Source organism: Oncorhynchus nerka, linkage group LG27, assembly GCF_034236695.1.
Source record: "Oncorhynchus nerka isolate Pitt River linkage group LG27, Oner_Uvic_2.0, whole genome shotgun sequence".
NCBI classification, from domain to species: domain Eukaryota; kingdom Metazoa; phylum Chordata; class Actinopteri; order Salmoniformes; family Salmonidae; genus Oncorhynchus; species Oncorhynchus nerka.
In genome coordinates this window covers 91457138-91478457 of record NC_088422.1, presented here as the reverse complement: position 1 = coordinate 91478457, position 21320 = coordinate 91457138, and the positions used below count along the sequence as shown (strand labels likewise).

Genomic DNA, 21320 nt, shown 5'->3' with positions numbered 1-21320 from the left:
GCAAAATGACCTCCAGCAGGCCACAAATATGCATGTGTCTGCTCAAACGGTCAGAAACAGACTCCATGAGGGTGGTATGAGGGCTAGACGTCCACAGGTGGGGGTTGTGCTTACAGCCCAACACCGTGCAGGACGTTTGGCATTTGCCAGAGAACACCAAGATTGGCAAATTCGCCACTGGCACCCTGTGCTCTTCATTGATGAAAGCAGGTTCACACTGAGCACATGTGACAGACGTGACAGTCTGGAGACGCCGTGGAGAACGTTCTGCTGCCTGCAACATCCTCCAGCATGACCGTTTTGGCGGTGGGTCAGTCATGGTGTGGGGTGGCATTTCTTTGGGGGGCTGCTCAGCCCTCCATGTGCTCGCCAGAGGTAGCCTGACTGCCATTAGGTACAGAGATGAGATCCTCAGACCCATTGTGAGACCATATGCTGGTGCGGTTGGCCCTGGGTTCCTTATAATGCAAGACAATGCTAAACCTCATGTGGCTGGAGTGAGTCAGCAGTTCCTGCAAGAGGAAGGCATTGATGCTATGGACTGGCCCGCCCGCTCCCCAGACCTGAATCCAATTCAGCACATCTGGGACATCATGTCTCGCTCCATCCACCAATGCCACGTTGCACCACAGACTGTCCAGGAGTTGGCGGATGCTTTAGTGCAGATCTGGGAGGAGATCCCTCAGGAGACCATCCGCCACCTCATCAGGAGCATGCCCAGGCGTTGTAGGGAGGTCATACAGGCACGTGGAGGCCACACACACTACTGAGCCTCATTTTAAGGACATTACATCAAAGTTGGATCAGCCTGTAGTGTGGTTTTCCACTTTAATTTTGAGTGTGACTCCAAATCCAGACCTCCGTGGGTTGATAAATTTGATTTTCATTGATAATTTTTGTGTGATTTTGTTTTCAGCACATTCAACTATGTAAAGAAAAAAGTATTTAATAAGAATATTTCATTCATTCAGATCTAGGATGTGTTATTTTAGTGTTCCCTTTATTTTTTTGAGCAGTGTACTTCAAGTCAGTCTTTATGTGTGTTCTCAAATGTTATTTGGGCATCTTACCTAAAAAAAAAAAGATTGTGGAACTAGTTACAAACACAATCAGCGCTTTTGTATGTAATAATGTGTCAAATATGGTTGCCCAAATAATAATTTATAGCTGAATGAACATATGAGACAAGTTGAGAAAACACATTTTAAATTGACTGAATTCTTGTCAAATTGGAGTTAAGTTTGAGTAATTTTTTTGTTGTTCAGGTCACACTTGGACCGAAAAGTTGAGTAAACAAAAAAAAGGCTGTGGAACCAGTTACTTAATAATTAGTTGAAAATAGATTTTATTTATATTTTTTACAGTGCATGCATGACCAGGTCAAATTTTAAAACTTACTTTATGTTCATTTCCAGGATTACATTTTGAACAGGATTTTTGGACGAAAATAGTTATAAACAGCAGTTAAAAATAGCTAAAGCTCGGACACACCAGTAAGATGGTCAAACGTTTGCCTGGTAAAATTGTCAAACATTTGCCTCCCGACTGTATTTAGAAACTCTGAACAGCGTCGGCAGTCACTCTTTTGTGATCACATAACAAAGACCTTGGAAGTCGTCACACACTCAGACTTTTAAAATACTCCAACCCAGAAGGTGGCAGTAGCTTTGTTTGGCAATGCATATCCGTGCGTCTTGTTTATGGTCTAGATTACCAGACATCTGTGTTTATGTTGCTACTAGCCAGATGGCCACAGCTAGATAACTACCTAGCAAGGTGAAGAAGAAACAATTTTATTCACTCTCCATAATCCCAAAGTACCAGCCCATAGCCAAAAGTTTAGCTAGCTAACGTTTGGTAGCTAAAGTTAGGCAGCTAACTGCACAACTGACACAGGCAGCTGTTTCATGGACACTAGCGAATCAATTGTTATTTACATACAATGTCAATACTAACTACAGTGGTTGGTTAGCTAGCTTGGGGGAATAATTGAGTATTGTGTCTGTGCACTTAGTTAGTTTCCATCCCATAGCCTACATTGCATATGAAGTGTGACTGGCTCGTCCGAGGATGTGCGGAAAACTGCCCTCTTTCCTTTTTTTCCGTTGTTGGCTCCCCAACGTGGGGGTTGGTGCTCTCTGATTGGGTTTCCACTAGTTACCGCAAAGTCCAAAATTGTCTACATCATAAAAATGAATGAAAACAAACATTTGCTTTCTGGTCTTAATTTAAAGTTATGGTTAGGCATAATGTTAGCAGTGTGGTTAAGTTTAGGTTTAAAATCACATGACTTTGTGGCTGTGGTAACTAATGACGAACCTCTGATTGGCTCAAAATCACGTTGTTGGCCACTGACTAGAAGCCGTAGGTTCCTCGCTACCAGGTTGTCACGCAGCAGCTACCGCTTTTGCTCTAGCAAGAGAAGGAATGCCACCCGCTGTGATAAGTACCTTTCAGCAGTGAGATTCTCGGTGTTTCGTGCTTTACATGCACAAATTTCGACGCAATGTAAGTCTACCAATGTCCTCAGAGAAAATGTAGAAACCACCATGGGGAGTTTTACTGTACAAAATAATTATCTTGAAAAACGACCCATTCAATGTAAGAAGTGTGTCATATCATTAATTCCATTGGCTTCTTATGATGTAAATTAGTATGCAGTAATTCACGAGAGCTACAATTTAACAACATTGGAATTATAAGCCTTGCTCTCTTCAGTGATGAAGCAGGCCTTGAAGTAAGACATGAATGACAGCCAAGACCACGCCCACTGCCATGTTTGCGTCCTCAGTCGGAGCTAGAGTAGGAGAAAGTAGAGGAGAGAATCCAATTGAGGGTAAATATCACTGGTTAGTTCTACTTTATTGGTGAGTGCTGGTCATCTTTTCCCTATCGGTTGGAATACTGCAGGGCTAAAGCCCCCAAAGATAAATTGAAGCTACGGGACTGAGCTGAGCCTGTTTACAAATCCTACCATTTGAGGCTGTTTTAGTTGGTGCTGCTGTTGCACTAATGGTACCAGTGGGGGTGGTTGCTGGGACCACAGTGGTAGTTGCCAGTGCAGCGGTGGTGGGTACGAGGCTAACAGGGCCGGAGCGGACGGTGTAGCTCCTGGTCAGCACGTTGTCAACCATTACCTGGTTGCTGCTGGCCCTGTCACACTGATCAGGACACTTCTGAGAGGGCCTCGTGGTGACACAGAGATACACTGTACACTCCACGTACATCTGCAGACGACAAGAGACACGATCAACTACACATGCAACACTTGTACTACTGATTGTTACACTATTGTGATCATATAGGCTAATGTCGTTAGAGAGAGTCGGACCCAAGACCACAAAAATCTTGGAGAAATATATTGTGAGAATTTGAAATAATCATTATACACATTTGATGGCCTTTCAGATGGACATATACTGGTATTCAAACAGAGCTGAAAGGGACAAACACATAGTGGCAGACTGACACATGGATTGAAGTGGATAAATCAGTAACATAACAATAATAAAACATGTTTTAAAATAAATATTATAAACTGGGAATGCTGATTGCCTGACAGCTGTGGTATATCAGACCGTATACCACAGGTATGACAAAACATTTATTTTTTTCTGCTCTAATTACATTGGTAACCAGTTTATAATAGCAATAAGGAACCTCTGTTGTTTGTGGTATATGGCCAATATACCATGGCTAACGACTGTATCCAGGCACTCTGCGTTGCGTTGTGCATAAGAACAGCCCTTAGCCTTGGTATATGGGCCATATAGCACAACCCCTCGTGCATTATTGCTTAAGTATGGGATATAGGCACTAGTTAGTTTATTTATTTTTAGTCCCTGGGCTTTAGCACAACTGGATAGTCATGTTGGCAGGTTCCGGATGCCCGAGAGACAAATGGGAGCACCCTTCATATCCCTGAAGAGAGATACATGGCCAGAAAGACACACCGTGGTTCCTTTAGTTTTGATAGTGCTCAGGTTGATTCGGTATACCCTGACAGTGGGGGTTGAAGTCAGAATCTCCAGGGTTCCATTTCCAGCCGAACACCTGAGAAAGAAGGAAGACATTTCATGTTTTTAATGTAGGTGAGAGAAGCGGTTTCAAAACAGAGGCAATCACAGTAAACTATCCATTTCATAGCGACTTGACAAATTGCTACCCCCTCAACTGAGTTAAATGGACAGTTTTCTGAATTCCATGCATTGTTTAGTTCATATGGCTTATTGTAGAGCTTGTATTAAAAACCCAAGTACTCCATTTGGGGTAATAACAAACAATTAAGATTGGGTAAAAATGTCAGAAAACTATCACTGACCCCTGATCCAGGATACAGTGGCTGTCAGCCATGTCTTCTGTCTCGGACTCCATGCACTTGCCCACCATCAGCTCTGCCCTGTCCAGAGAGGTGTTGGAGAACACATGCAGGTCCAGTGTGTCCAGCCTGCTCGCGGTGCGGACCGACGTCTCTCGGCGGACACGCTGCGAGAAAGGGAGGAGGTGGCGGAACTTGGGGATTTTAGTTCTGTTAGCCATGGGCCCCTCCCCAGGCCGGTAGAACTCCAACCAGAACTTGATGATGCCGAAGGTCTCCTGCTCCGACGGCATGTTGATGGCGTACCGCGGGCCCTTGGCCTCGACGCCGGGGAAACGGCAGGCGAGTGACATAATCAGGGTGGGCTGCCGACTGATGACAGTGTTGCGTACACTTCGCAGGGTGTTGGTGTACACCATCTCTGAACCAGAGTGCTGAGGAGAAAAGGAACAGGATCATGTGTGGATATTCTGGTTCGTTCACACATCACAGCAGACAGTCTGTTAAAACGGATTTATGGAAGGAGCAGTGGCGTGCATTCATGTATGCAAAGGGAAGCCAGGCTTCCTCAAAAAACTGACCAAGAAAAAAACATATAAAATTATTTATCTTTCATCTCTGAGTTTCATAATTTTCCTTCAATTCGCAAGAGGCTGAACGTTCTGTATCTCACCGGTGAAAGCATCCGAGCAAGCGAAACAGCACTCCTCTGACTCTGTATGTGTAGCCCGTCTACCTGATGCTGTCTGGTTAAAAAAAGTATGACATTGTTGCCGCCCGTAGTATTAAACGCAAGGGAAACCAGCAAGCATTTGGTCTCCCTTGATAAAAAAAAGTATAAAATGATAGCCAATCAGCATTGAGCTAAACTGAGTGAGCTCAAAACTGTGAATGGTCCTGGCACACCAAAAATAAAAGGTCCAGAGAGGCCAGTTTCGAATTGGCTTCACACCAATCACATCACATCGAGAGCAAAACGTTATTGACAGAAAAAAATGGATTTGTTGCATCTTGTTGCATTGTTGTCCTCGAGTGGCTAGCTAGCTAGCTAAAATGGTCCCGTTCTTAAATTAGCGATAGATGAAGATAGAGATTTGGACTTGTAGTTTTACTTAATTATCCTTACTGGCCAATGATTATAAGAGTGATTCTTATCCAACCAACCGTACATTGTGTCCCCGGCCTGAGAGCATGGAAGTTCAGAGACTTTTATCTCCCTCACCAACTTCAAACATCAGCTATCTGAGCAGCTAACCGATCGCTGCAGCTGTACATAATCTATTGGTAAATAGCCCACCCATTTTCACCTACCTCATCCCCACAGTTTTTATTTATTTACCTTTCTGCTCTTTTGCACACAAATATCTCTACCTGTACATGATCATCTGATCATTTATCACTCCAGTGTTAATCTGCAATATTGTAATTATTCGCCTACCTCCTCATGCCTTTTGCACACATTGTATATAGACTCCCCTTTTTTTCTCTACTGTGTTATTGACTTGTTAATTGTTTACTCCATGTGTAACTCTGTGTTGTCTGTTCACTCTGCTATGCTTTATCTTGGCCAGGTCGCAGTTGCAAATGAGAACCTGTTCTCAACTAGCCTACCTGGTTAAATAAAGGTGAAATAAAAAAATAAAAAATATGTAGCTAAATGTAGTAGGCTAATGTTAACTAGCTGGCTCATCATTACATGAAAGTTAGGCTAGCGAGCAAGTATTTTAGCCAGGTAGCCTAGGACAACAAAAACTAAAAGCATGTACTGTATGACAGAATCATAGACTGTTTCGTCAACATGAGAGGAGGATGGCATTGACATTTCTCTGCAAGTAGGCTGGGTCAACATGTTTTTTCTACTTGCAAGAACACATACAGTTGAAGTCGGAAGTTTACATACACTTAGGTTAGAGTCATTAAAACTAGTTTTTCAACCACTCCACAAATTTCTTGTTAACAAACTATAGTTTTGGCAAGTCGGTTAGGACATCTACTTTGTGCATGACACAAGTAATTTTTCCAACAATTGTTTACAGACAGATTATTTCACTTATAATTCACTGTATCACAATTCCAGTGGGTCAGAAGTGTACATACACTAAGTTGACTGTGCCTTTAAACAGCTTGGAAAATTCCAGAAAATGATGTCATGGCTTTAGAAGCTTCTGATAGGCTAATTGACCTCATTTGAGTCAATTGGAGGTGTACCTGTGGATGTATTTCAAGGCCTACCTTCAAACTCAGTTCCTCTTTGCTTGACATCATGGGAAAATCAAAAGCAATCAGCCAAGACCTCAGAAAAAATATTGTAGACCTCCACAAGTCTGGTTCATCCTTGGGAGCAATTTCCAAACGCCTGAAGGTACCACGTTCAACTGTACAAACAATAGTACGCAAGTATAAACACCATGGGACCATGCAGCCGTCATACCGCTCAGGAAGGAGACACCTTCTGTCTCCTAGAGATGAACGTACTTTGGTGCGAAAAATGCAAATCAATCCCAGAACAACAGCACAGACCCTGTGAAGATTCTGGAGGAAACAGGTACAATATTATCTATATCCACAGTAAAACAAATCTTATATCGACATAACCGGAATGGCTGCTCAGCAAGGAAGAAATACCTGAATTCTCCTTTGCACTTCTAATCAACGCGAATTTTTAAAAAGGTAAGGACTACAAAATTTAGTCCACTCTGTTTGTAACATATTTTAGTTTTGGGAACAGAACTACTGAGATCTACATTTTTAATCGATAAAATCAGCAGAATCTCGACGCAGCCAATTTGAAAAATCTAAATTTGATTGTGCACTGCTAGCTAGCCAACAGCTAGCCAACGTCTACCGAACAGAACTTCCGCACTCAACAACCCGGTCGCATTTCGCTTCGCTCCACAGGTAGTATCACATTTTTCATTTCATTTCATTACAGTACAACGGCTTGATTTGTTTGATCGTAGCTAGCTACATAGCCGTCTTTGTATCAAAGATAATTGTGTAGTCTAGAGCGATTTCCTAGGTTAGCTAGCCAGCTATTGTCGTTCTTTTAACGCAACGTAACGTAATCAACACTGCTAGCTAGCCAGCTAGCCCCGAATAGCAGCACAGTAGAAACTATTACACTCAACGGAACGACTTGATTAGTGTAGTGTCAACAACGCAGCCACTGCCAGCTAGCCTACATAGTCAACAACGCAGCCTCTGCCAGCTAGCCTACTTCAGCAGTACTGTATCATTTTAATCATTTTAGTCAATAAGATTCTTGCTACGTAAGCTTAACTTTCTGAACACTCGAGACGTGTAGTCCACTTGTCATTCCAATCTCCTTTGCATTAGCGTAGCCTCTTGTGTAGCCTGTCAACTATGTGTCTGTCTATCCCTGTTCTCTCCTCTCTGCACAGACCATACAAACGCTCCACACCGCGTGGCCGCGGCCACCCTAATCTGGTGGTCCCAGCGCGCACGACCCACGTGGAGTTCCAGGTCTCCGGTAGCCTCTGGAACTGCCGATCTGCGGCCAACAAGGCAGAGTTCATCTCAGCCTATGCCTCCCTCCAGTCCCTCGACTTCTTGGCACTGAAGGAAACATGGATCACCACAGATAACACTGCTACTCCTACTGCTCTCTCTTCGTCCGCCCACGTGTTCTCGCACACCCCGAGAGCTTCTGGTCAGCGGGGTGGTGGCACCGGGATCCTCATCTCTCCCAAGTGGTCATTCTCTCTTTCTCCCCTTACCCATCTGTCTATCGCCTCCTTTGAATTCCATGCTGTCACAGTTACCAGCCCTTTCAAGCTTAACATCCTTATCATTTATCGCCCTCCAGGTTCCCTCGGAGAGTTCATCAATGAGCTTGATGCCTTGATAAGCTCCTTTCCTGAGGACGGCTCACCTCTCACAGTTCTGGGCGACTTTAACCTCCCCACGTCTACCTTTGACTCATTCCTCTCTGCCTCCTTCTTTCCACTCCTCTCCTCTTTTGACCTCACCCTCTCACCTCCCTCCCCCTACTCACAAGGCAGGAAATACGCTCGACCTCATCTTTACTAGATGCTGTTCTTCCACTAACCTCATTGCAACTCCCCTCCAAGTCTCCGACCACTACCTTGTATCCTTTTCCCTCTCGCTCTCATCCAACACTTCCCACACTGCCCCTACTCGGATGGTATCGCGCCGTCCCAACCTTCGCTCTCTCTCCCCCGCTACTCTCTCCTCTTCCATCCTATCATCTCTTCCCTCTGCTCAAACCTTCTCCAACCTATCTCCTGATTCTGCCTCCTCAACCCTCCTCTCCTCCCTTTCTGCATCCTTTGACTCTCTATGTCCCCTATCCTCCAGGCCGGCTCGGTCCTCCCCTCCCGCTCCGTGGCTCGACGACTCATTGCGAGCTCACAGAACAGGGCTCCGGGCAGCCGAGCGGAAATGGAGGAAAACTCGCCTCCCTGCGGACCTGGCATCCTTTCACTCCCTCCTCTCTACATTTTCCTCTTCTCTCTCTGCTGCTAAAGCCACTTTCTACCACTCTAAATTCCAAGCATCTGCCTCTAACCCTAGGAAGCTCTTTGCCACCTTCTCCTCCCTCCTGAATCCTCCTCCCCCTCCCCCTCCTCCCTCTCTGCAGATGACTTCGTCAACCATTTTGAAAAGAAGGTCGACGACATCCGATCCTCGCTTGCTAAGTCAAACGACACCGCTGGTTCTGCTCACACTGCCCTACCCTGTGCTCTGACCTCTTTCTCCCCTCTCTCTCCAGATGAAATCTCGCGTCTTGTGACGGCCGGCCGCCCAACAACCTGCCCGCTTGACCCTATCCCCTCCTCTCTTCTCCAGACCATTTCCGGAGACCTTCTCCCTTACCTCACCTCGCTCATCAACTCATCCCTGACCGCTGGCTACGTCCCTTCCGTCTTCAAGAGAGCGAGAGTTGCACCCCTTCTGAAAAAACCTACACTCGATCCCTCCGATGTCAACAACTACAGACCAGTATCCCTTCTTTCTTTTCTCTCCAAAACTCTTGAACGTGCCGTCCTTGGCCAGCTCTCCCGCTATCTCTCAGAATGACCTTCTTGATCCATATCAGTCAGGTTTCAAGACTAGTCATTCAACTGAGACTGCTCTTCTCTGTATCACGGGCGCTCCGCACTGCTAAAGCTAACTCTCTCTCCTCTGCTCTCATCCTTCTAGACCTATCGGCTGCCTTCGATACTGTGAACCATCAGATCCTCCTCTCCACCCTCTCCGAGTTGGGCATCTCCGGCGCGGCCCACGCTTGGATTGCGTCCTACCTGACAGGTCGCTCCTACCAGGTGGCGTGGCGAGAATCCGTCTCCACACCACGTGCTTTCACCACTGGTGTCCCCCAGGGCTCTGTTCTAGGCCCTCTCCTATTCTCGCTATACACCAAGTCACTTGGCTCTGTCATAACCTCACATGGTCTCTCCTATCATTGCTATGCAGACGACACACAATTAATCTTCTCCTTTCCCCCTTCTGATGACCAGGTGGCGAATCGCATCTCTGCATGTCTGGCAGACATATCAGTGTGGATGACGGATCACCACCTCAAGCTGAACCTCGGCAAGACGGAGCTGCTCTTCCTCCCGGGGAAGGACTGCCCGTTCCATGATCTCGCCATCACGGTTGACAACTCCATTGTGTCCTCCTCCCAGAGCGCTAAGAACCTTGGCGTGATCCTGGACAACACCCTGGCGTTCTCAACTAACATCAAGGCGGTGGCCCGTTCCTGTAGGTTCATGCTCTACAACATCCACAGAGTACGACCCTGCCTCACACAGGAAGCGGCGCAGGTCCTAATCCAGGCACTTGTCATCTCCCGTCTGGATTACTGCAACTCGCTGTTGGCTGGGCTCCCTGCCTGTGCCATTAAACCCCTACAACTAATCCAGAACGCCGCAGCCCGTCTGGTGTTCAACCTTCCCAAGTTCTCTCACGTCACCCCGCTCCTCCGCTCTCTCCACTGGCTTCCAGTTGAAGCTCGCATCCGCTACAAGACCATGGTGCTTGCCTACGGAGCTGTGAGGGGAACGGCACCTCAGTACCTCCAGGCTCTGATCAGGCCCTACACCCAAACAAGGGCACTGCGTTCATCCACCTCTGGCCTGCTCGCCTCCCTACCACTGAGGAAGTACAGTTCCCGCTCAGCCCAGTCAAAACTGTTCGCTGCTCTGGCCCCCCAATGGTGGAACAAACTCCCTCACGACGCCAGGACAGCGGAGTCAATCACCACCTTCCGGAGACACCTGAAACCCCACCTCTTTAAGGAATACCTAGGATAGGATAAAGTAATCCCTCTCACCCCCCCTTAAAAGATTTAGATGCACTACTATTCCACTGGATGTCATAAGGTGAATGCACCAATTTGTAAGTCGCTCTGGATAAGAGCGTCTGCTAAATGACTTAAATGTAAATGTTAAATGTAAATGTAAGTCACTGCTCCAAAACCGCCATTAAAAAAGCCAGACTACGGTTTGCAACTGCACATGGGGACAAAGATCGTACTTTTTGGAGAAATGTCCTCTGGTTTGATGAAACAAAAATATAACTGTTTGGCCATAATGACCGTCGTTATGTTTGGAGGAAAAAGGGGGGAGGCTTGCAAGCCGAAGAACAACATCCCAACCGTGAAACACGGGGGTGGCAGCATCATGTTGTGGGGGTGCTTTGCTGCAGGAGAGACTGGTGCACTTCACAAAATAGATGGCATCATGAGAAGGAAAATTATGTGGATATATTGAAGCAACATCTCAAGACCTCAGTCAGGAAGTTAAAGATTGGTCGTAAATGGGTCTTCCAAATGGACAATGACAACAAGTGTACTTCCAAAGTTGTGGCAAAATGGCTTTAGGACAACAATATCAAGGTATTGGAGTGGCCATCACAAAGCCCTGACCTCAATCCTATAGAACATTTGTGGGCAGAACTGAAAAAGCGTGTGCAAGCAAGGAGGCCTACAAACCTGACCCAGTTACACCAGCTCTGTCAGGAGGAATGGGCCAAAATTCACCCAACTTATTGTGGGAATCTTGTGGAAGGCTACCCGAAACGTTTGAACCAAGTTACACAATTTAAAGGCAATGCTACCAAATACTAACTGAGTGTATGTAAACTTCTGACCCACTGGGAATGTGATGAAATAAATCATTCTCTCTACTATTATTCTGACATTTCACATTCTTAAAATAAAGTGGTGATCCTAACTGACAGGGAATTTTTACTAGGATTAAATGTCAGGAATTGTGAAAAGCTGAGTTTAAATGTATTTGGCTAAGGTGTATGTAAACTTCCAACTTCAACTGTACACACACACACACACACAAATCAGAACTATGGACAGCCACATCATATAGACTAAGCAGGGCTGATTCGATGATGTGGAAATGTTGAAGTTGAAATGGTGCTGGAATAGTGGAGGCAGCTCCTACTTTGTTTGCGACTTGCGGTTCTAAATCAATAGTTGTAACTGCCTTGTTCATCGGCAGAACTACAGATTTTTACCTTGTCAGCTCGTGGATTCGATCTTGCAACCTTTCGGTTACTAGTCCAATGCTGTAACCACTAGGCTACCTGCCGCCCCAACGTTACCTTGCTTGACCATGTAACTGTTTGTTTCATGCACTATGCTTTGTGGACTTCATCGGACAGAGGTTTCTTTCCGGTTTTGTGATGAAACAAAGGTGTGGTTGAATTTATTCTGCCACTGTGTCTTCTTATTGTCTCGGTCTTAGGCCTATATATCACAGTGGCAAGGCATATGAACTAACAGGTTATAGAGCAAACAAGGTAATTATCACAACATGTAGGTTGTAATATGGCATTTTCTCTGGCTTGGCTTTTCCAGTTATTTTACTCATGCACCACTACTGGGACGGAGCCAATGTAAGTTTTGCATTTGATACAGTGGGCGGAGTCTCATACCACTCTCTTAGTGCCGCAGCCAGTCAGAGAGATGCGGGCCATCACATGGGTGGAGTTGGACGTGACACTACAGGAAGGATGGTTGAGCTGGAGCTCTGACACAATCAGGTTCTTCAGGGTGGAAATGGGGAGAACCAGATGCATCTCAGTCTTCCCACATGTCAGCTCTGGAAGGAGACAGAAATAATAATCATACCTTTTTAAGGACCCACATTGTATAAATGAAAAGAAAAACAAAGAAAAACAAAAATAAAGGACTCAAAACAAAATATCAGACTAAACAAAACATGAATAAAGAAGAAAAAGAGTGATGTATCTGTGTATGGGGAGGGATCTGGATAGGAACCTGGGTTAGGGTTATGGTGAAGAGAGGAGGGATCTGGATAGGAACCTGGGTTAGGGTTATGGTGAAGAGAGGAGGGATCTGGATAGGAACCTGGGTTAGGGTTATGGTGAAGAGAGGAGGGATCTGGATAGGAACCTGCGTTAGGGTTATGGTGAAGAGAGAAGGGATCTGGATAGGAACCTGGGTTAGGGTTATGGTGAAGAGAGGAGGGATCTGGATAGGAACCTGGGTTAGGGTTATGGTGAAGAGAGGAGGGATCTGGATAGGAACCTGGGTTAGGGTTATGGTGAAGAGGGGAGGGATCTGGATAGGAACCTGGGTTAGGGTTATGGTGAAGAGAGGAGGGATCTGGATAGGAACCTGGGTTAGGGTTATGGTGAAGAGAGGAGGGATTTGGATAGGAACCTGGGTTAGGGTTATGGTGAAGAGAGGAGGGATCTGGATAGGAACCTGGGTTAGGGTTATGGTGAAGAGAGGAGGGATCTGGATAGGAACCTGGGTTAGGGTAAGGGTTTGGGTTATGGTGAAGAGAGGAGGGTCTTTGTAGTGTATTTCTTTGCTTGTATGTGTGTGTCTTTTCCATATTGGTTGGAAAGAGACGATACATCAAGAGCCAGCCAGCCAGTCGTGGATATCAACTACACAGTGTGTTCTATACCTGTTCCAGTGGGAAAGGTCTCCATCTGTCCTGGAACAGAAAAAATGTGTATATTATGAACATATTTTGAACCAAATATTGCACCTTTACCTCACCCCGTTTTCACCACTAACAACTAAGAAATGATCCTTTCACCACCGTAAACAACTAAGAAACGATCCTTTCACCACTGTAAACAACTAAGAAACGATCCTTTCACCACCGTAAACAACTAAGAAACGATCCTTTCACCACCGTAAACAACTAAGAAACGATTCTTTCACCACCGTAAACAACTAAGAAACAATCATTTCACCACCGTAAACAACTAAGAAACGATCCTTTCACCACTGTAAACAACTAAGAAATGATCCTTTCACCACCGTAAACAACTAAGAAATGATCCTTTCACCATGCTTACTCTCGGACAGATGCACACACGCACGCACCACACACACACACACATGCAACACACACACACAGAGTGGAAGAACTGTGATTGTTCTTGTCCTTACTTTGGTAAAGCCACACACATCTGGGTTCAGACTGCAAACTGTGAAGAAAAAAGGTTGTGTAAAGTACATCAGACAGGTTGGTTATAACATATGCCAAAACATTATTGGTTGTTGACAAAAAAGTTACCTGTTGGTGTTGGCCAGGAAACAAAGGGGCAAAAGAGGGGGGGGCATGTTACTGGGGCTCCGGACCCATGTGAGATTCATGGTGGCCAGGGAACCCTTGGTTTCCAGCGCTGTCCTGAAGAGGCCAGGGGGACCAACCACCACTATTTCTGACACGCTGAAGAAGAGACATACCGCAAACACAGTCAACACAGTAGAAATATGCACAGCAACTTCTCCATTAGAAATCCCCATTGAAAGTTTTGAAAACAACCCGTTTGTAACTTTTACACACAACTGAGAGAGAGACTAGAGAAACATAACACAAAAGGAGGGAAACTCATGGAAAAGTTCAGTAGTATAACACACCTCTCTAGGTTGAGTATTATAACACACCTCTCTAGGTTCAGTAGTATAACACACATTTAGGTTCAGTAGTATAACACACCTCTAGGTTCAGTAGTATAACACACCTCTCTAGGTTGAGTATTATAACACACCTCTCTAGGTTCAGTAGTATAACACACCTTTAGGTTGAGTAGTATAACACACCTCTAGGTTCAGTAGTATAACACACCTCTCTAGGTTGAGTATTATAACACACCTCTCTAGGTTGAGTATTATAACACACCTCTCTAGGTTCAGTAGTATAACACACCTCTAGGTTCAGTAGTATAACACACCTCTAGGTTCAGTAGTATAACACACCTCTCTAGGTTCAGTAGTATAACACACCTCTCTAGGTTGAGTATTATAACACACCTCTCTAGGTTGAGTATTATAACACACCTCTCTAGGTTCAGTAGTATAACACACCTCTAGGTTCAGTAGTATAACACACCTCTAGGTTCAGTAGTATAACACACCTCTCTAGGTTCAGTAGTATAACACACCCCTAGGTTGAGTATTATAACACACCTCTCTAGGTTGAGTATTATAACACACCTCTCTAGGTTCAGTAGTATAACACACCTCTAGGTTCAGTAGTATAACACACCTCTAGGTTCAGTAGTATAACACACCTCTCTAGGTTGAGTAGTATAACACACCTCTCTAGGTTGAGTATTATAACACACCTCTCTAGGTTCAGTAGTATAACACACCTCTAGGTTCAGTAGTATAACATACCTCTAGGTTCAGTAGTATAACACACCTCTCTAGGTTGAGTAGTATAACACACCTCTAGGTTCAGTAGTATAACACACCTCTCTAGGTTGAGTAGTATAACACACCTCTCTAGGTTGAGTATTATAACACACCTCTCTAGGTCAGAATGAAAGGTGACAGACACGTTGATCTGCTCATAGGGCAGAACGTAGATGGTGGCTCCCCCTGTTGGTGTCAGTCCTGTAGTGACCGGCTCAGCAGTGCAGCTTGAGGACGCCTCCTCCACTGAAACCAAGAACAAGACAAAAGTTAAGGTTATTTAGTTTTAAACAACAATCTTTTTAACCTCCTTCAGGTATCATACTGTATATGATTGCTCCTTTTCAAGAACTTTGGGTGTATCTCAATATAAAATGTTGCTACCGGTAATGGGTAATTCATCCATTACTAACTACTGTGTTGAAATTGTATTTTTCAAGAGCGCTTGATAAATCAATCCCAGGGTGCCTCAGATCAAGACTGAACAACACAGCTACATTATAGAGTCCAGTTTGTAGAGTTATTGAGAACAGACCAGCAGAATATACCTGATTCATTTCCCCCTAAAACAGGCCCATCAATAAAGAGAAGACCGCGTGAAATCGTTTGTGTGTGTCAGTCTCACCTGTAAGGGACAGGTGCAGTGGGATGGAACTGAGTGCTTTGGGTTTGTTGGTTTGGGTTTGGCGTGAAAAGTCCTCCACCATCAGCTGCACAGAGTATTGGCCAGCGGACGATTTACCGTTGTACAACAGCGTACACGTCTCCTATGAAGTAGCAATTTAAACAAATTCAACAACATTTATTTGAAAACAATTGTTCTTTGTTTTCCACAGAGCACATGCCTGAAGCTGAAAGTCTAGCCCTAAAAAACACAAGTCCAACAAATAACTCTAAACTGGTTTAACCTCCCCGCACATTTAGATGGTACATGATGCATCCATAATGACCGATTCATGTTTGATATTTCTCTGGATAGGAATTCAATCCTACACGGTTCTCTTTCTTGCACCTTTTCTTGGCGGTTTGGGGCATCGTAACAGTCACTGCTGTGTGGACCAACACAAAGACACAGATAAGTTAAGACTCACCTCCTCCATCTTCAGAAAGTTGTACTGGGGGCAGTCAAGGCATTCTCCAAGGTCAGCCTGGGCAAAGCGACAGAGCACTGTGTCCCCATCCAGGTCCTTCACCGTCAGTGGGAAGTGACGTGGGCAGTTCACACGAGCCCTGACACAAGAATACACACTCAGTTAATATCATACGTAACTTAAGAGCTTTTCTCCCCACTTATATATATATATATATATATATATATATATATATATATATTCCTCCTGGCAGCATCATTAAATAGTACCCGCAAAACACCAGTCTCAACGTCAACAGTGAAGAGGCAACTCCGGGATGCTGGCCTTCAAGGCAGAGTTCCTCTGTCCAGTGTCTGTGTTCTTTTGCTCATCTTAATATTTTATTTTTATTGGCCAGTCTGAGATATGGCTTTTTCTTTGCAACTCTGCCTAGAAGGCCAGCATCCCGGAGTCGCTTCTTCACTGTTGACGTTGAGACTGGTGTTTTGAGGGTACTATTTAATGAAGCTGCCAGTTGAGGACTTTTGAGGCATCTGTTTCTCAAACTAGACACTCTAATGTACTTGTCCTCTTGCTCAGTTGTGACCCGGGGGCCTCCCACTCGTCTTTCTATTCTGGTTAGAGCCAGTTTGCGCTGTTCTGTGACGGGAGTAGTACACAGCGTTGTACGAGATCTTCAGTTTTTTGACAATTTCTCTCATGGAATAACCTTCATTTCTCAGAACAAAAATAGACTGACGAGTTTCAGAATAAAGTTATTTGTTTCTGGCCATTTTGAGCCTGTAATCGAACCCGCAAATGCTGATGCTCCAGATACTCAACTAGTCTAAAGAAGGCCAGTTTTATTGCTTCTTTGATCAGGACAACAGTTTTCAGCTTTGCGAACATAATTGCAAAAGGGTTTTCTAATGGTCAATTAGCCTTTTAAAATTATAAACTTGGATTAGCTAACACAACGTGCCATTGGAACACAGGAGTGAGTGATGGTTGCTGATAATGGACCTCTGTACGCCTGTGTAGATATTCCATTAAAAATCAGCCGTTTCCAGCTACAATAGTCATTTACAACATTAACAATGTCTACACTGCATTTCTGATCAATTTGATATTATTTTAATGGTAAAAAATTTGCTTTTCTTTAAAAAACAAGGACATTTCTAAGTGACCCCAAACTTTTGGACAGTAGTGTATCTTACAAACAATAAGTCAGACACACAGGCAGTTTGAGGACTGGGACCCTGTTTTTAGAGACTTGAAGAGGCTGTGGCGGAACCGAAGAGCTTGACAATCGGGATGAGATACAGAGGAGAAAGAAAAAAGTATGGAAAGGGATAACGGTGCTGAGGAAGGAAGGAGGAAGGAAGGAAGGAAGGAAGGAAGGAAGGAAGGAAGGAAGGAAGGAAGGAAGGAAGGAAGGAAGGAAGGAAGGAAGGAAGGAAGGAAGGAAGGAAGGAAGGAAGGAAGGAAGGAAGGAAGGAAGGAAGGAAGGAGAAAACGAAAGAGGAGAGAAGGGCAAAGAGGAGAGAAAGGGTCAAAATGTATCAGTCATCATGACCAAATAAATCACACTACATATCAACAGTCAAAACCGTGAGAATGTGTAGACTGGAGTAAACAGAGTAATGTTTTTATGTGCAGTTCAAGACTCAGGTCCAGGTTACAGTGAGTTGAGTTACCTGAGAGGAGGAGGCAGGCTGCAGTAAGGGGGCTGGTTTAGTCTCAATGGGTTAGACTGGTTGGAGGGTCCAGCCCACAAGAACAGAAACACATTCACGTTGGACCTAATTCACAGTTACAGGGGAGTCAAATAAGTATGTTTGTTTTTCACTTTTTCTGAAATGGTGTGACATAACCTGCAAAATGGTTGCTTTATGACACATAGACAACATAATGCATATGATATAAAGTAAGAATGATCAGTCATGAAACTGCATTATACATTAATGTTCTGAATTGTGAGGACTGAGGAGGTCTAATGACCAACTGCATTGAAGTAAGTTTGTGTAACATTTTCACCATTATGAAACCAACTCATGAAACCTTACGGTCTTCAATGTTGCGGAAGCTAGCGCTGAACATGACCAGTCAGTGTGTATTGATTCTATAGATGTTCTACAAAAGCACATCAAATGGTCACGGTGTAATAATAATAACAGGTCTCTCAGCGAATCACATACCCCACATTCACGTTGGCCTTGTAGTTGCTGGGAATGGTCCTCTGCCATTGGCGGACACACCAGCCTGAGGCGGGCTTCTGTCCTGTGTAGGGTAACGAGGTGGTATGCACGACACAGTCTTCCCCTGTCTGACACACTCCGGAGAACGTAGGACAGGGAAGGGCAGAGATCACGGTGTAGTGGGCCCTCACCTGCCAAAGGTGACGTGAGGTCAGGAGGTCATATAATTCATTACATGGTAACAGTGAGGAACTTGCTTTTCGGAATTCAGCACAATCACTGTCTACCTGTTATTGGTGCCTAAACCACACTGTAATTATTGGCTATTTACCATTTTATCAAGTAAATTGAAACAAACAAAAACAATGAAAACAACAGGTAAATCCCAGAGACTGTAAAATACCAGTGTAGTAAGTAACCTGGAGGGGCTGTGTGTTTACAGCTGGGAGGTACAGAAAGAACCTGTCAGGCTTCGAAGAGTGATGGGTGTGGAGTCAGGCTCAGAGAGCAGAGGATTCGGAAAAAACACTTTATTCCGTACAATCACAGCGCACAAAATGTACTACACTGGTACATACGCTGTACAGCGGAAAGTCCAAAAGACAGGAACACTCCTGGACCAAAAACAGCAAACAAGCCCGAACACAGGCGGGCTAACTGAACTTAAATAACCCCAACACAAAACAAGGAACAGGTTAAACCAATTAGACCAAACAAAACGAAAAGGGGAAAAGGGATCGGTAGCAGCTAGTAGACCGGAGACGACACCGATGAGCGCCGGTGATATTCGTGACAGAACCAATCAACATGGATTTGTAATTCATTTGAATACTGCGCACATGTGCATCATAACATAGAAAGCCTATCATTATCGCAGTGTATATTTTAGGTCAATCCTGACATTCCTAATACACCGTGTTAAAAGCTGACAGCATTGGTAATTAACCATGTGTAACCTCACCATATTTCCTCCACTCTTCTCTAGAGGGACAACATTGACCACTGCACCCAGAGAGGTGGCCTCACAGACAGGGTAGAGCAGGAGCAGACCTAGGGCCATAACCAGGTGCCCCAGAAAAACTTGGATCAACATCAGAGCTTTTCACACAGGGATGTGTGTCGAAGGATGCTTGGGCCTCTGGAGACAGAAATGGAGGTCAGTTAAATGGCAATCACAAACATGAAACACAGACAAACACACTCACTCTTATTTTACAAAACAGGATCAGTATTGAGACAATGACCAAACATTTGTAAATGTGCTAGTAGTAACACAACTTAAATGATTGTAGTCTTTGTACAAGTCAACAGGACATCAACACATCAAGGTTAGGATGTTATGAATGTGGACATCCCTGTTGTTTTTGTATAATGTCTCATTATTTTCCAGTTCCAACACACATTGTTATGGAGACTTCTCTGTCAATAACAGCTAGTTTTCAGATTTCCCCTCCCCACTCAGACCACTCCCATACAGTCCTTGCTTGAGAAATATTTTTCTGATAAAAAGCCATTTTTGCCTATTTTAACGGGATAATCTATTACAGTAAGGTACCAAATGTTACCCAGAAATGTGGTATTGATATAAAAACGACTGCATTGGGCCTTTAAGGAGTAATTCCAAGCCTGAGGAATTTCAAGACTAACCTAATTTACCCTCATTGGGTTTCAGTGTTACAGGGTGAAAACTATGACCTGTTCATTTGTATGTGGGGATGGTATGCAAAGAAAATCTATTCTAAGAATTCAGTTTTAAAAGTTACAAACACTGTCCTGTATAACTTCTAAATACGCTGATCTTATTGGCTGTCAGTCATTTCATCCATAGCTCATTCAAAGAATGAGATCATACATTTCTCCAGCCCTATCCCTCTGCTTTACAGAAAACCAAGTGGTGGGGCTGCAATTGACTGACAGACTAATTAGGCCTTGCTCAAGGACACTTCATATTCCTGAAAGTCTATGGGAGATTCCATACACCTTGTGTCCTCTCTCCTCGTTTCCTTATCAGAAGCTATTGGATGAGAAAACCAGATGTCCTGCTCCTTTGACATTCTCCTCCAATGGGTTTTGAGAAGGAAAAAAGGAGAGAGGACGCAAGGTGTATGCAATTGAGATCTTCCTCAAGGCTGCGTTTTCACAGACAGCCAAACTCTGATCTTTTGCCCAATTATTGGTCTTTTGGACAATTATTGGTCCTTTGACCAATCAGATCAGATCTTTTGCCAAAAATTGTAGAATTGGGCTGCCTGTGTAAACTAAGCTACAGGACTGTTTCACCAGCATAGACTGGAATATGTTCCGGGATTCATCCGATGGCATCGAGGAGTTTATCACATCCGTCACCGGCTTCATTAATAAGTGCATCGACGACGTTGTCGTCCCCACAGTGACCATACGTACATATCCCAACCAGAAGCCATAGATTACAGGCAACATCCTCATTGAGCTAAAGGCTAGAGCTGCCGCTTTCAAAGAGCAGGACACCAATCCAGACACATAAGAAATCCCTCTACGTTTTCCGACAGTCAAAACATCAATAGACGACTATGATTAAATCCTACTACACTGGCTCTGACAAAGGGAAACCCAGGGATGCTTCCCAGGGACGTGAGCCTACCAGAAAAGCTTAATGCCTTTTATGCTCACTTCGAGGCAAGCAACATTGAACCATGCATGAGAGCACCAGCTGTTCCGGACGATTGGGTGATCTCGCTCTCCATAGCCGATGTTAGTAAGACCTTTTAACAGGTTAACATTCAGACTGATTACCAGGATGCGTACTCTGAGAATGTGCTGACCAGCTGGAAAGTGTCTTCAATTACATTTTCAACCTTTCCCTGACTCGGTCTGTAATACCTACGTGTTTCAAGCAGAAAACTAAAGTCCCTGTGCGCAAGAACGCCAAGGTGACCTGTCTAAATCATTATCGCTCCGTAGCACTCACATCTGTAGCCAAGAAATGCTTTGAAAGGCTGGTCATGGCTCACATCAACACCATCATCCCATACACCCTGGACTCACACCAATTTGCAAACCGCCCCAACAGA

The 21320-nt window shown here is 44.5% G+C and overlaps 1 protein-coding gene across 1 annotated transcript; it reads right to left on the bottom strand.

Annotated features, from left to right (window-relative positions):
* Window positions 1–1321: 1321 nt before the first annotated feature.
* LOC115118122 (uncharacterized) lies at window positions 1322–19404 on the bottom strand. The gene is made up of 14 exons (XM_065012287.1): window positions 19232–19404; window positions 18271–18461; window positions 17770–17874; window positions 16094–16232; window positions 15628–15769; window positions 15116–15248; window positions 13879–14034; window positions 13752–13789; window positions 13258–13287; window positions 12254–12420; window positions 4322–4752; window positions 3954–4053; window positions 2975–3227; window positions 1322–2797 (listed from the first exon to the last, which is right to left on the bottom strand). The coding sequence occupies exons 1-14, from the start codon at window positions 19361–19363 to the stop codon at window positions 2715–2717; spliced, it is 2100 nt and encodes a 699-aa protein (XP_064868359.1). The 5' UTR covers window positions 19364–19404; the 3' UTR covers window positions 1322–2714.
* Window positions 19405–21320: the final 1916 nt, after the last annotated feature.